Source organism: Hordeum vulgare, chromosome 1H (assembly GCF_904849725.1).
Source record: "Hordeum vulgare subsp. vulgare chromosome 1H, MorexV3_pseudomolecules_assembly, whole genome shotgun sequence".
Taxonomy (NCBI): domain Eukaryota; kingdom Viridiplantae; phylum Streptophyta; class Magnoliopsida; order Poales; family Poaceae; genus Hordeum; species Hordeum vulgare.
Genome location: NC_058518.1, coordinates 118,310,904 through 118,324,038, shown reverse-complemented (window position 1 = coordinate 118,324,038; position 13,135 = coordinate 118,310,904). Strand labels below are relative to the sequence as shown.

General features: G+C 48.1%; 2 protein-coding genes across 2 annotated transcripts; one reads left to right on the top strand and one right to left on the bottom strand.

The window, feature by feature from the left end:
• Positions 1–6,940: 6,940 nt before the first annotated feature.
• LOC123426745 (uncharacterized protein At2g34160-like) lies at positions 6,941–8,296 on the top strand. Its single transcript, XM_045110627.1, has 5 exons — positions 6,941–7,292; positions 7,406–7,454; positions 7,629–7,691; positions 7,829–7,893; positions 8,018–8,296. Exons 1-5 carry the CDS (start codon positions 7,164–7,166, stop codon positions 8,111–8,113), a joined length of 402 nt encoding a protein of 133 aa, XP_044966562.1. The 5' UTR covers positions 6,941–7,163; the 3' UTR covers positions 8,114–8,296.
• Positions 8,297–8,710: 414 nt separating this feature from the next.
• Positions 8,711–12,188, bottom strand: LOC123426737 (adenine nucleotide transporter BT1, chloroplastic/mitochondrial-like). The gene is made up of 4 exons (XM_045110615.1): positions 11,900–12,188; positions 10,950–11,807; positions 9,498–9,659; positions 8,711–9,388 (listed from the first exon to the last, which is right to left on the bottom strand). The coding sequence occupies exons 2-4, from the start codon at positions 11,556–11,558 to the stop codon at positions 8,918–8,920; spliced, it is 1,242 nt and encodes a 413-aa protein (XP_044966550.1). The 5' UTR covers positions 11,559–11,807; positions 11,900–12,188; the 3' UTR covers positions 8,711–8,917.
• Positions 12,189–13,135: the final 947 nt, after the last annotated feature.

Sequence of the window (13,135 nt, the reverse complement as noted above, 5' to 3'; positions counted from 1 at the left end):
AGTGCGCCCCCACTGGAAGGATAAAAGGAGATAAGGCTCTGTACCTTGTTAACTACTACTAAACGGGAATAGAAACTGAGACTATCACCGACTGCCATAGTCCACGATAACCTCGGGGACTACACCCAGTGGGTGCACTCAGCGCGCCCCCACTGTAAAGCAACACCAACACCCAGTGGGTGTGTATCCTCTCAGGACACCCACTTGGATTCAAACTTACCCGAACATTCTTGTCCACGGCCTCACTGACGTCATACGCCTCCTTCAATTGTCCGACCATCAGGTCTAGCTGAGCCAAGGCTTCCTTGCGCGCCTCCTCCCGATCCTCTAGGATGTGGTGGAGCTGGAACATGCGGTGATCCGATGGAGGAGGCAACGTACCCATTCCGAGTGACGCCCCGGCCGAGGTGGTCTCACGGGCCACAGAAGTCTTGGTTTTGGCAACCACTCGGCTGGGAGTGGCAGCCTGCTTGGGTGCCTCTTCAACTCTAGAAGGAGCCTCAGGGTCATGTTCTATCACGCCTCGTGGTTCTACACATGTTCACAAGGAGTAAATGGCCAAGCGCCGAATACCGATTGAGCCTTCAGAGAATACGGAGTGAACCTTCAAAAAAGTGAAGACTTATTTTTGGAAGAAGCAACATGAGCGTCAGTTTTCCCTTGTTAGTGGCCTTGGCTTCCAAAGAAGCGGTCGAAGTATCGGCTATGCAATGAACACAACTAGAATACAACAATCATTCGATGAAACATAGCCAACAAATACAAAGTCATCCGGCCATGAAACTTACGCCGAAGTGATGGGTACATCGACCTTGATGCGCGGCAGGACATCCTTCCGAGGTTTGGAGCTCGCGACCTTGGGCTGTTTGGCAGTCTTCTCCCGGTGTGATAGCCTCACTTTGGCCCCGTTTGGAACTGCAGGTCGGCATTGCCGATACACTCGGGTGGGACCTCACCAAACGGAGATGACTCCGCCTCATCCCCCTGATCATTATCGTCACTCTCCTCCACTTCCTCCGCGTCATCGTAATCATCGCTATCTTCATCATCACCTGCATCCGAGCCCTCCGGGCGCTCGGTGTCGCTCTCCACATCAAAGGGCATTCGGTCAACCACGAGGACGGATCTGACTAGCCCAGTAAAACCCTGCCGAGTGGAGAAGATCACGTTATAAACAAGCACCGGGACAATGTAGAAAATTACTCACACGTAAAGGGCAGTAGCTCACCTCATTTGGCAGGATCTCCACTGAGAAAGGAGGCACCGTCCTAGTCCCCCTAGGATGATCCCTCACCGGAGTGATGGCCATGATCTTTTCTTCCAACTGCTGCTCCGTGAGCTCCTCCAGGTGAACACGAGTTCGGTCATCCGGCCGCTGGTACATCCACATGGGATGGGCTCTGGCCTAAAGGGCTGGATCCTACACTAAAAGAAGACTTCTAGGAGGTCCATTCCATTGAGGCCTTTGCGCCTCACATCAACCATTGCAATCACCAGAATATCTACATCAACTTTCTCCGCCTTCGACAAGGTCAAGGCTGGAGCCGACTGAACCCTATCGGTGGAATATGGTGGAAGGCCCAAGTGACCCTCGCCAACAGAAACATCCTGGTAGTAGAACCAAGAGTCCTGCCACCCCTTCACAGAATCGGGAAAGCTCATTTGGGGGAAGCTACTCTTGCCCCTAAGCTGGATACCTAGACCTCCGCAAAGCTGCACTACGTTGGTTTTGCCCCCCGACTGAGAGGACTTCTTAAAAGTCATCACTCGACAAGTAAATAGGTGTTTAAACAAACCCTAGTGCGGATGGCAACCGAGGAAGTTCTCACACAGATATACGAAAGCAGCTAAGTAGGAGACAACATTCGGAGGAAGATGATGCAACTGTGCACCGAAGAAGGCTAAGAAAGCTCGGAGGAAAGGATATGGAGGAAGGAAGAAACTTCTCTCAATGTGAGTGACAAGCAACACTCGCTCATCGTCTCTCAGCGCTGGCTCGAACTTACCGGCGTCGGGCAGCCGACAACTCCCCGGAGCAATGAGACCCTCGCCCTCCAGCTCCTGCAGACGCCCGACCATGACCCACGATGACAACCAATCGCCCTGGATCTAGCCCGGCGGCAGCGTGTGTTGGAAATATGCCCTAGAGGCAATAATAAAATAGTTATTATTTTATTTCCTGTTTCAAGATAATCATTTATTATCCATGCTATAATTGTATTGAATGGAAACATAAATGCATGTGTGGATATATAGACAAAACAATGTCCCTAGTGAGCCTTTAGTTGACTAGCATGTTGGTCAAGGATGGTTAAGGTTTCCTAGCCATAAACAAGTGTTGTCACTTCATGACAGGATCACATCATTACGAGAATGATGTGATGGACAAGACCCAAACTATAAATGCAGCATATGATCGTGTCATTTTGTTGCTATTGTTTTCTGCATGTCAAGTATACATTCCTATGACCATGAGATCATGTAACTTACTGACACCGGAGGAATGCCTTGTGTGTATCAAGCGTCACAGTGTTACTGGGTGACTATAAAGGTACTCTACAGGCATATCCGAAGGTGTCCATTGAGTTACCATGGACCAAGACTGGGATTTGTCACTCCGTGTGACGGAGAGGTATCTCAGGGCCCACTCGGTTATACAACATCACAAACAAGACTTGCAAGCAATGTGACTAAAGAGTTAGCCACATGATCTTGTATTACGGAATGAGTAAAGAGACTTTCCGGTAACGAGATTGAAATAGGTATGGCGATACCGATGATCAAATCTCGGGCAAGTAACATACCAAAGGACAAAGGGAACGATATGCGGGATTGTGTGAATCCTTGACATAGAGGTTCAACCGATAAGATCTTCGTAGAATATGTAGGATCCAATATGGACGTCCAGGTCCTGCTATTGGATATTGACCGGAGAGTGTCTCGGTCATGTATACATAGTTCTTGAACCCGCAGGGTCTGCACACTTAAGGTTCGGTGACATTTTCGGTATAGTTGAATTATTGATGTTGGTAACTGAATGTTGTTCAGAGTCCTGTATGAGATATCAGACATCACGAGTGTCTCCGGAATAGTCCGACAACGAAGATTGATATATAGGATTATTGCATTTGGCTTCCGAAAAGTTTTTGGGCATTACCTGTAAAGTAACGGGAGTGACGAATGGGTTCTAGGGTTTTACCGGGAGGGGCCACCCACCCGGGAGAGAACCAAATAGGCCCATGGGTGGCGCACCAGCCCTTGGTGGGCTGGTGAGGCCAGCCCAATAAGGCTATTTCGGCCAAAGCAATAATAAAGTAGGGAAAAGAAAAAAAGGAGGTGGACAAGAGAGGAAGGAGTCCTCCACCAAACCGAATTGGAGGAGGACTCCTCCCTCCTTCCCTCAGTCAAGGCTCCTCCTTGGAGTAGGAGGCAATCCAACCACCCCTTGGTTTCTCCTATATATAGTGGAGGGTTTTAGGGTTTTTGCAACTCAAGCCTTTGTGCAGCCCTCTCTCCCTCCACTACTTCGTGGCACCTCATAGCTAGATAGGTACGGCACGGCGAAGACCTGCTGGAGTAGCTCCACCATCATCACCGCCACACCGTCGTGCTGCCAAAGAATTCAGCTCCCTCTTCGTCTCTCTTGCTGGATCAAGAAGGCGGAGATCGTCATCGAGCTGTATGTGTGCTGAACGCGGAGGTGCCATCCGTTCGGCACTAGATCGGGACGGATCATGGGACGGCGGCGATTTGGATTGCGAAGACGTTCACCGCATTTCTTAACGCTTCCCGCTTAGCGATCTACAAGGGTATGTGGATCCGATCTCCCTCTCGTAGATGATCATCACCATGATAGGTCTTCGTGTGCATAGGGATTTTTTTGTTTCCCATGCAACGTTCCCCAACAGTGTCCCAGTGCTTGAAGAAGATCCGCACGATCCCCTCTTGGCTCGCCGACCTTCACCGTCGCCCCTTTCACCATGGCCCTTGGTGGAAGGAGAGGGATGAGCAGACGCCGATGCCGGAATGTGATGGGTGGTTTCGGCTGTGAGGCTTGGAGACGGGGGAGAAGAGTCTAGATCTGTGGCACAGTACCTTCCCCTCTCAGCCGAAGGCCTTAGATACCATCAGAGAGATGCCCATCTAGTGTGCTACCAACCCGAGGAGGATCCACACGATCCCGATGACAGCACACACTATAGCACAACATGACAGTGCAGGCGCGGAAATTGGGGCGCCGCACCACTACCTCCACTAACCACGTCGCCTCCAATTTCGCCGCCCCTGTGCGTGCCTTCAATTCAAAATATGCGGAGGAAACCGCTCCCCCACGCAACCTGAATGGACTCCGCGTCCACAGCGTGTGACGAGAATGGCTGAGCGCTCTTCCTGCCAGTCCCTCCGCGTGACCCCGATCATTCGGGCAACACAAAAAGGCGATCAAGTCGCCCCTATCGAGTACGAGTGGATCCATTCCAGATAATCGACTGGATACATGGAGCTCTAGGCCCGTGATCGTCTGAATCATCAAACGAATCTCCCAAAAGGTGTTCGATCTTACCGAATGTGAACTTACGGGCACGCCCGAACATTTGGGATTTCTTGCTCTTGAATCCGTAGTGGCTATCTAAGAGTCCGAATGACGCTGCCTCTGACAGCAACCCCTGTATCTCCGAAACACCAAGGGAGTCATTCACTCGGCCGGAAAACCTCTATCGATTCGGGGGCTAGTGACGGGGTTATACTTAAGGGGTAGGCCTACAGACCCGTTTCCATAGAGCCCACCTAAGTACCTGCAAGGACATCAGTGTCCTACAAGTCATCGTGATACTCTCAACCTCACTTGGTCATCGTGCTCTCACTCGGCCACATGAGGTCACTCAGTCTGTTTTGTGGCAATCGGACGCTCCCCATCACTCGGTCCACAACAAGGCAGGGACAATGAAGGGACTGCAATGGTCAAGGACTTAAACACCTACGCGAAGGCCCATGAAGACATGCGTTACCTATAACGTTGTAATTAAAGCCCCCGTTTCTAGTAACTCCCTTAGTTATTAGCATTTATTACCTTGTAATGGTGCTCGGCCGGTCGTGGCGGCCACTATATAAGCCACTCCCGGGCACCGGCTGAAGGTTCAACACTTGTGACCTTTTACACCCTCCATAAGAAAACACCAGCCTCTGGGCTCGAGACGTAGGGCTATTACCACTTTAGAGTGGGGCCTGAACTCGTAAATCCGAGTGCATCCACTGCGTTTAGCTAGACTTCGCCCCTTAGTTCGTACCCCCGGTACTATTGTCAAGATCATTCCCACGACACCTGATGCCTGAATATGCACAAAGTCTCTGCTTTAGGTAGCACACACGTTCCATTTGTATCGAAGGGATATTTGTTCAGGAGAGATGTCACCTGGGTTTCCAAGGAACGTGTGCGGGTTCTTGTCATGGGAACACTTGTAGCTTGAGGTGTATCCATGAGGATGATCGAAGGATGCTCCGCTTCACACAAGATGATACAATGATTCGAGTTCAACACGGGATACAAGTAAAGATGATAGTTCTTCCCACTCGAAGGGATGGGGCCTTGAATCCTTAAATTATCTTCCCTATGATAGGGGCATTGACATCCACATGGATCTTCTCACACTGAGGTCATCTCCATGAAAAAGGAGGAAGTGGAAGGAGCAATCCTCCACTAAATCAAGAGAAAAACATATGCTAACCTTATTTTGTCCAAGGGGTATGGTACTTATAGTCTAGGGCGAGAGAGAGAGGTGCATGGGTCAAAGCCCGAGTAGCTGCGTGTAAACAGGCTTCGGACGTCCGGAAGTTACCTGTCGTCTGGTGGCTTGTGAAGGACCGGACGTCCGGACCGGGTCGGACTTCTGATGATTCAGTTCGGGTGCGAGGACGTTGGATTTTCGGAGACTGTCGGTCATCCGGTGCCACGATCATCCGGAAGGCTTCAGTCTTCTATCGATTCGGCACTGGACTGGAGGCACCGTATTGCCGAAGGCAATAGGCAATCGGACGGCCGGTCGTTGGGACATGTCGGACGTCTGGTCTTCGTCGATCGTGCGGGCGCTATAGAGTTTAGCTGGGCCTTCGGGCTGGTTGATCTCTAGGGTGTTGGATGTCCAGTAAGGACCGGTCGTCTGGTGGCTGAAGCGTGTCCGCAGCTCCTCCTTGAGCTTCCCACGCTTGGCTTCCTTGACGTCTTATCCTTCATATCTGAGTACACAAAGCACTTCTGCTTGAGGTACCGACTAAGTCTCGAGCGGATCGAATGGTGTTTCAGTATGGAGAGATGTGACCTCAGTTTCGATGACATGTGAGCGAGCTCTTGTCATATGACCATTTGAAGCTTGAGAGGTTGGTGTAGAGTTCATGGGGATGACCACGGGATGCTCCACATCGTTATGGCTGGTTATTGGTATGGCGACTTCCACATCTTCTTCTATGTTTGTCTATGGATTGCAAGCCTGTTTCGCGTAGGATGATGCTTCGGCAAATATTGTTTCATCAATTTTTAGATCTCGTCTCAAGGGGTGGATGTCTATTGTGGTCTTTAAAATCTCGTATAGCAAGGACGTTAGGAGGTGTCATTTTTTTTGCTATTGGTTGAGTGAAATTTTCAATCTTTGATCGACGACGTACAATCAAATGAAGATAAGGACTAGTATTTGTTTTAATACATTTTTATTTGGTACCGGTCATTCTATGTCCAGTTGTTCATACTTTATACTCGCCTATATTATTTTCGATATTAATCGGATCAAAAGATGTCTTGGGATGTCTTTATTCAAATAAGAAAACATGTAAACTAGTGTTTTGTTAAAAGACACTTGTAAACTAGTGTTAAAAAACTCCTTTGATCCCAATATTCTTCGAAAAGAGAGAGAGAGAGTATGATGTACAAAGCACAGGGAGTTCGAGCTGGGCACGGACTCGGTACCCGACTCCTCGTACGACCCGCTCCCGATCCGACTCGCCTTCTCATCCGATCGTCCGAGGCAGCCTTTAATATCACGAGTTCACGACGCCCCTCTTCCTCTCTCCGACCTCAAGCCACGAACCACGAACCCGCCCCGCGCACGATCGAGACGAGCAGAGAATCACCGCCGGCGGACCGTTCGATCTTGCTATTAGCAGCGGCGTCACCAATGTCGGGCGACGCGGCGGAGGCGCAGAGGACGAGGGCCGCCAACGGCAGCGGCAGCGGCGGGAGCAGCAACCGGATTCAGGTGTCCAACACCAAGAAACCCCTCTTCTTCTACGTCAACCTCGCCAAGGTATTCAATATATCTGTTCACGCGTCGATCGATCGATCCACCGATCGGCTGCGGGTCTCGTTGTTACGCCATGGCCTGGTGGGTGCTGATTCTTTCCCTTGCGTCGCGTGCAGAGGTACATGCAGCAGCATGGCGAGGTCGAGCTCTCGGCGCTCGGCATGGGTACGTCGCCTACTAGCTCCTCCTTGCGTCCTGTCAAATATGTCTGCGATTGCCGCATGATTCTGGTTAACCTGCACAGATTTCTGAACCACTACTTTTAAGGATCGAATACGGAATAAAAGACAACTGCGGCTTCTCATTATTCATTAACATATGTGCCTAATATGCTTGCAGCCATAGCGACGGTCGTGACCGTGGCAGAGATTCTGAAGAACAATGGCTTCGGTGTCGAGACAAGTAAGAGTTTATTTTTATTATTTTTGCCCTTGCCCAACATTATACACTTATATGCTGATAGTGGTAGCACTATATTGAGATCCTGTTTTTTGTTTATAATGGTACCAACTTTCTCTAACCAAGAATAATATGTGCAGGGATTAGGACATCCACTGTGGAAATCAAGGATGAGATGAGAGGGCGGCCAATCCAAAAGGCTAAGGTCAGAATGATCCATATTGCGATATCATCAGAATGTTGTTTTTGGCAGGATATCATTCAGATATTGGTTCTTTTTACCCCAACATTCTTCTCCGGAAAATATTTACGTTGAAATTTTTGCACAGATTGAGATAGTGCTGCAGAAAAGTGACAAGTTTGATGAGCTGATGGCCACAGCTGCGGCGGAGGCAGCAGCAGAAGACGAGGAGGAGCAGACCTAGAAACCATTAGTCATGTAGACAGGATGGCTTCTGTTTTCTTTTGTTATTACTTTTGGTTACACCGGGAGCGGGGAGAGAGTGAGGATGAAGATGTGTTCAGTTCTTGATCAATGTGAACCTCTAGAATTTATTAAACATATACATATTTGGTTTATTCAAAATGCATCTTGCAAGTGTTGGTAACGTTATAATTTTGCAATGAAATTGTTTTTTTTTTTTTTGAAACGGAGGCAAAAGATGCAATGCAATTGTGGCAAGAGCTGAGAATTCAAGCGTACGTCTGGAAGACTTGCGGCATCAATCAAAATCAAAAGTCCATACCAGACTTGCCATCAAAATGAAAAGTCCATAAGATAATGAACTGAACAAGATAAATCTAGATGCCACTCAAATAAAATTTGATGTCTCCGGAGTTGATCTCACTGGTTTCATACCCCCAAACAAAGACTTTCCGGAAAACAAACACTTCATTCAAACATATGTACTCCCTGCGATCAGAAAAGAGTGTCTCAGCTTTGAACAAAGATTGAACTTTGTTCAAAGCTGAGACACTTTTTCCAATCGGAGGAGTAACCTTTTATCAGGGCAAGTTGAGACTACAGAAAGAGTTTGAAATCTTGTAGCTACAGTTATTGAGCTTAGTCAGGTAACTTCATTCAAAGAAGACCAAAAGTTTCCCCACTGTCTGTCACGAAACCGAGCTCTGGTATCCTGGGAGGAAGGCCCCAGGATCAGATCCATAATACGACCAGCAAATAAAATTCAAGTCACTACCCTTTTATGGCGCCGTCGTTGAGGAACATTTCACTCGTCCTTTTCCTCAATCAGTATCTTCTTGCAAGCTTCGTAGCACATAAATGAAATCCCAGCAGCAGGCACCAGCTTCATGCAACTAGGCCCCAGCCCTCTGTAGAGGCCCCCAGCCCCTTCATCCTCGAGAATGGTCAGGAGAGCATGAAGCATGTTCTTGTATACCTTTCGACCGCTAACAGCGCCGACTTGCATGTGCTTGCGGGCAACCTCCAGAGGAAATGTGGCAGTGCTTGAGATGGCTCCTGCAGCAGACCCAATGAGCAGGGTTGGAACATTGCCAATTTCATTTGTCTTGAACATTTTCTTGTACACCTTCTTAAGGGTGTCATACGCAAAGTAGTTGGTCGCTGCATATGGCACCACTCCGATTAGACTTGGGGTTAAGCCTCTATACAGCTCAGTAGGGCCTTCTTCACGGACGATTTTTACAAATGCATGCAGGAAGTTATCATACACACCTCTCTGCACAATTAGAGGGCATTCATCATATGCACTTCATGTGTTGTTATAGAAAACTCTAACAAAAAAATTCTTTCTGGCATCCAGACAGTTCTTGCGTAATAACACTAACCTGTATGGTTAATCGGGTCTTAATTAGTTCCAGAGGGTATGTACAGAGAGTTGAGCTGAAACCAGCAAAAGCCCCTGCCACTAGTGAAGGAGGGATTGGGATCTTCTGTTCTTCCCCAGATTTGGGGGTTAGGAACTTCTTAGCTGTATCAAAGGCAAAGAGCTGCAACAAAAGAGGGAAAAGGGGGTCAAAACAAGCATTAAGGAAAGAGGATAAACCATATGAAAATAACTGCATAAGAGATAAGATAGCACAGAAATATTCTCAATAATATACTGATTGAAAGGGACAGAGCATTAGCATTAAGTTAAATAAAGGTACAGAAAAGTGGCAATAGTAATACTAATGGTCTGCAGCTCAGTCGAAAGGTTATAGCACTATAATTAAATGAAAAAAATGATTAGACTGGACGGTCAAGACACGATTGAAGTTTAAATCCCTGCTCTCATCCAACACTTCAGGCATGGAATTTTTTAAATGATGAACATAATCATCCAGAGACATTGCAGGTGCATGACAATAAAACGCCAATGTGAGTTCTTGGTGTATATGGATTATGTTCTACGGAAACTACAATGACTCCATGTTATATAAACCTAAATTTTGATTCTGTTAACATAAAGGTCCCTAATGACAAAATGAGAACAATAATATATTACGAAGAATCAAACTGGAATAAAAACCCAGGTATCACGAAAGCTCTTCTGAAATAATATATATGAAGTACATCAAAGCTTTAGATCTCTTCTGAACTAGATTGAAGGATTAGTCATAACTGGCCTAGCTCTGGAAAGCTGTTAACATATACTCCCTCCGTCCCAAAATTCTTGTCTTAGTTTTGTCTAGAAATGAGTGTATCTAAATACTAAAGCGTGACTAGATACATTCATATCTAGACAAATCTAAGACAAGAATTTTGGGACGGAGGGAGCATTTGGGTAAATTCAGCTTATAAGCTCTTGGACTTCTCTGTGATACCAAATACGACCGATAGTACTTCAGTTTTAAACAAAAAAAGAAGTTAGCCAGGGTTAAATAGTAAACTTAGTTGAAGAATATATGTAGGCACTTTGCCAAATATAGGATCTAAGACAATAGTAATTTTTTTTTTACCTAAGCCGAAACTTGGACAGAAATAGACACTGATTTACAGTGAGTTGTGAGTATCACTGAATTTGTATGTGGGTGGGTACGTGCATTTATATGCTAATCAAAAGAAAAGGCATATGCAAGGACTCTTAACATTATGGTAAATAAGTCTCCTGATAGCATGTACTCCCTCTGTTTCATAATGTAAGACGCTTTTTGACACTACACTACACTAGTGTCAAAAAGTGTCTTACATTATGGGACTCACAAAGAAAACAGAGTAATAAGTAGAATCCCTGTCCAAAACAAGGGAACCATGGTGCAGAATAAGGAAAGCAGGGCAGCCATGGATCAATTAGTCACCTCGATTGCTTTGCTCGGGGCGACTCGAATGACATTAACAAAATTGCCGCGGAACAACCCGGTCCATCCTTCATTCTTCATGATAGACTCAAACACCTCCGTGGATGAATTCCCATTACTGCCGACCATCAAATGTGTCCTAATCGTCTCCAAAGGCGCAACGACTGTCCTTGACACTGCTCCTGCTAACCCCCCGCTGATGAGCCTCTTGAGGTGGGAATTCCCAACCTTAATCTTGATCCTCACCGCTTTCTTCTTCCCCTTCCCCCGCAGCCCCGCTCCGTCACCCGGCACCGGCAGGGATGTTTCGACGGCCTCCGGTGAAACGTACTTTCTGTACGGGTCTTGGAGGTTTTCCGACGATGCGGCGCCAGAGGAGGAGGCCGGGAAGCCCACCCCGACCTTGTGGCCGACGCTGGCGAAGAGACCGGCGGGTGGGTGGAAGGACTGGTGGAGGGTCCATGCCAGGTTGAATCCACCATTGGTATCTGCATCACAGGGCGGCGCAGGTGCGGGTGGCGGCAGGGAGAGGGAGAGGAAGCAGCAGCCCCAATCCGCCGCCGTCGCCTCCGCGCATTGCGACCGCACGCCGCCGCCCTTGTTGCTCATCGCCTCGGCTCGTCCCCGGGAGGGGTTGCTAGCCTACGGTGGTGTCGGTAGGGCTCCGGTCCTCCTCAACCCGAAGAACCAGCTTGTCCCAAAGGAATGAAAGCCGATGGCGACGGATATCAGGGGGGCATCAACCGGCTGGGCCGGGCGTGGAAGAGACGCGGAAAGGCAATTGGGAATCTTGGTGGCAGATAAAGGGCTCGCCGGATCAATTCGTCCCGATGATGGCGGCAGAGCAGTCAAAGGAATCTGCATGGGAGAGAAAAACGCAATTCAATAAATTAAAGATTGGGAGGCCCTTTCTCCACGGCGCGATTTGGAGCCGGAACGGGAGCGGTTACCTGTCTCGGCCTCGCGCTTCTGGCCGCCGCCGCGGTTGGTGAAGATGGAGGGTGGCGGATCAAAAGGGGGGCAGCACGGCGACAAGGCTGCACTTTTTCCTCTCGCGACGTTGTACCTTCTTCCCTCCCTCCTACTTACTTCTCCCGTTCCTCCATTCAAGACTATGGCGGGGCCGGCGCTGGAGTAGTTGCTAGCTCAGCCCAGCGATGGTAGATTTTGGTACTGCTCCACAAGAACAGTTTCGTCAGTCATCTGACTGCTTAGAAACATCCGCCCTATAAGACGTGGCGGCTTAGAAGCATTCGCTCTGCTCTGTGGTGCCAGGTGCACCTTGGATCCTCCTGGGCCATTTCTTTTTATTGAGGTAGACTCCCACCATAAATAAAAACGGAATGGCTTGGCCTGACGTCGTAGTATCCGGCTGAATTTAGAGCTTTTGTGTCGTTTTTTTTTCTTCTAAGTAGGAGCTTATTTTCAAGAAATCTTCAGAAATTTACACTGTTAGTCCTTCAAGTCTCTAATGCATAACATTTTAGTTTTTTTAGGTAATATGTGTCTCGTTTATATCAAAAAGATTAAAATACAAGTCACATAAGAACCGAATTCACAAAACTCAAGAAACATTACAATATGGTCCTTATATAGGAAAATACATTACAATTGCGGTCCTACGGTCCCCTCGATGATAGAGCGCTCTCGTGCCGCCGCGTGGCGCTGTGCGTGTACGAAAACCTTCCTTGCCCCACGATGGGCGTCAACTGTCGTGGTTTTATCACGACAGATGTCCTCGTGGGAGAAGTTGAGTGTGAGGCCATCGTCGATGTGTGACGACTCAAAGGGGTTGATCAAGAACGAGAGACGAGTTTACCCAGGTTCGGCCCCTCCGATGAAGGTAAAAGTCTACGTCTTGCTTTTGTGTGTATTGATGATGAAATTAATTACAAGGGAGCGGATTCGCTTGACCTAGCTATAGATTGATTGTAACCTACCCTATCGACCTCAGGGCTTGCCTTTATATACAGGTCAAGAGCCAGGGTTTTACAAGAGACCGGATCGTGCTATGATTCGTAACCCGACACATCCCTAACTTGCCTTGCCTTTCAAACAAGGATATCTTCTGCCAAACCTTCTACCTCATGGGCCTTGTCCCGCTATCTTCGAGAACCGCCAGGCGGCTTACTAGAACCGGCCGCCTTGCACCTTTGGTCTTGTACGCCAAGTCCCATCTTGAGTAT

Coding starts and splice junctions, on each gene's coding strand:
- LOC123426737 (XM_045110615.1), bottom strand. CDS start 11,558: ATGAGCAACAAGGGCGGCGGCGTGCGGTCGCAATGCGCGGAGGCGACG. Junction 9,660..10,949: donor CCCCGAGCAAAGCAATCGAG/GTGACTAATTGA, acceptor CTTTTGTTGCAG/CTCTTTGCCTTTGATACAGC. Junction 9,389..9,497: donor AGACCCGATTAACCATACAG/GTTAGTGTTATT, acceptor CTAATTGTGCAG/AGAGGTGTGTATGATAACTT.
- LOC123426745 (XM_045110627.1), top strand. CDS start 7,164: ATGTCGGGCGACGCGGCGGAGGCGCAGAGGACGAGGGCCGCCAACGGC. Junction 7,293..7,405: donor TCTACGTCAACCTCGCCAAG/GTATTCAATATA, acceptor CGTCGCGTGCAG/AGGTACATGCAGCAGCATGG. Junction 7,692..7,828: donor TGGCTTCGGTGTCGAGACAA/GTAAGAGTTTAT, acceptor TAATATGTGCAG/GGATTAGGACATCCACTGTG.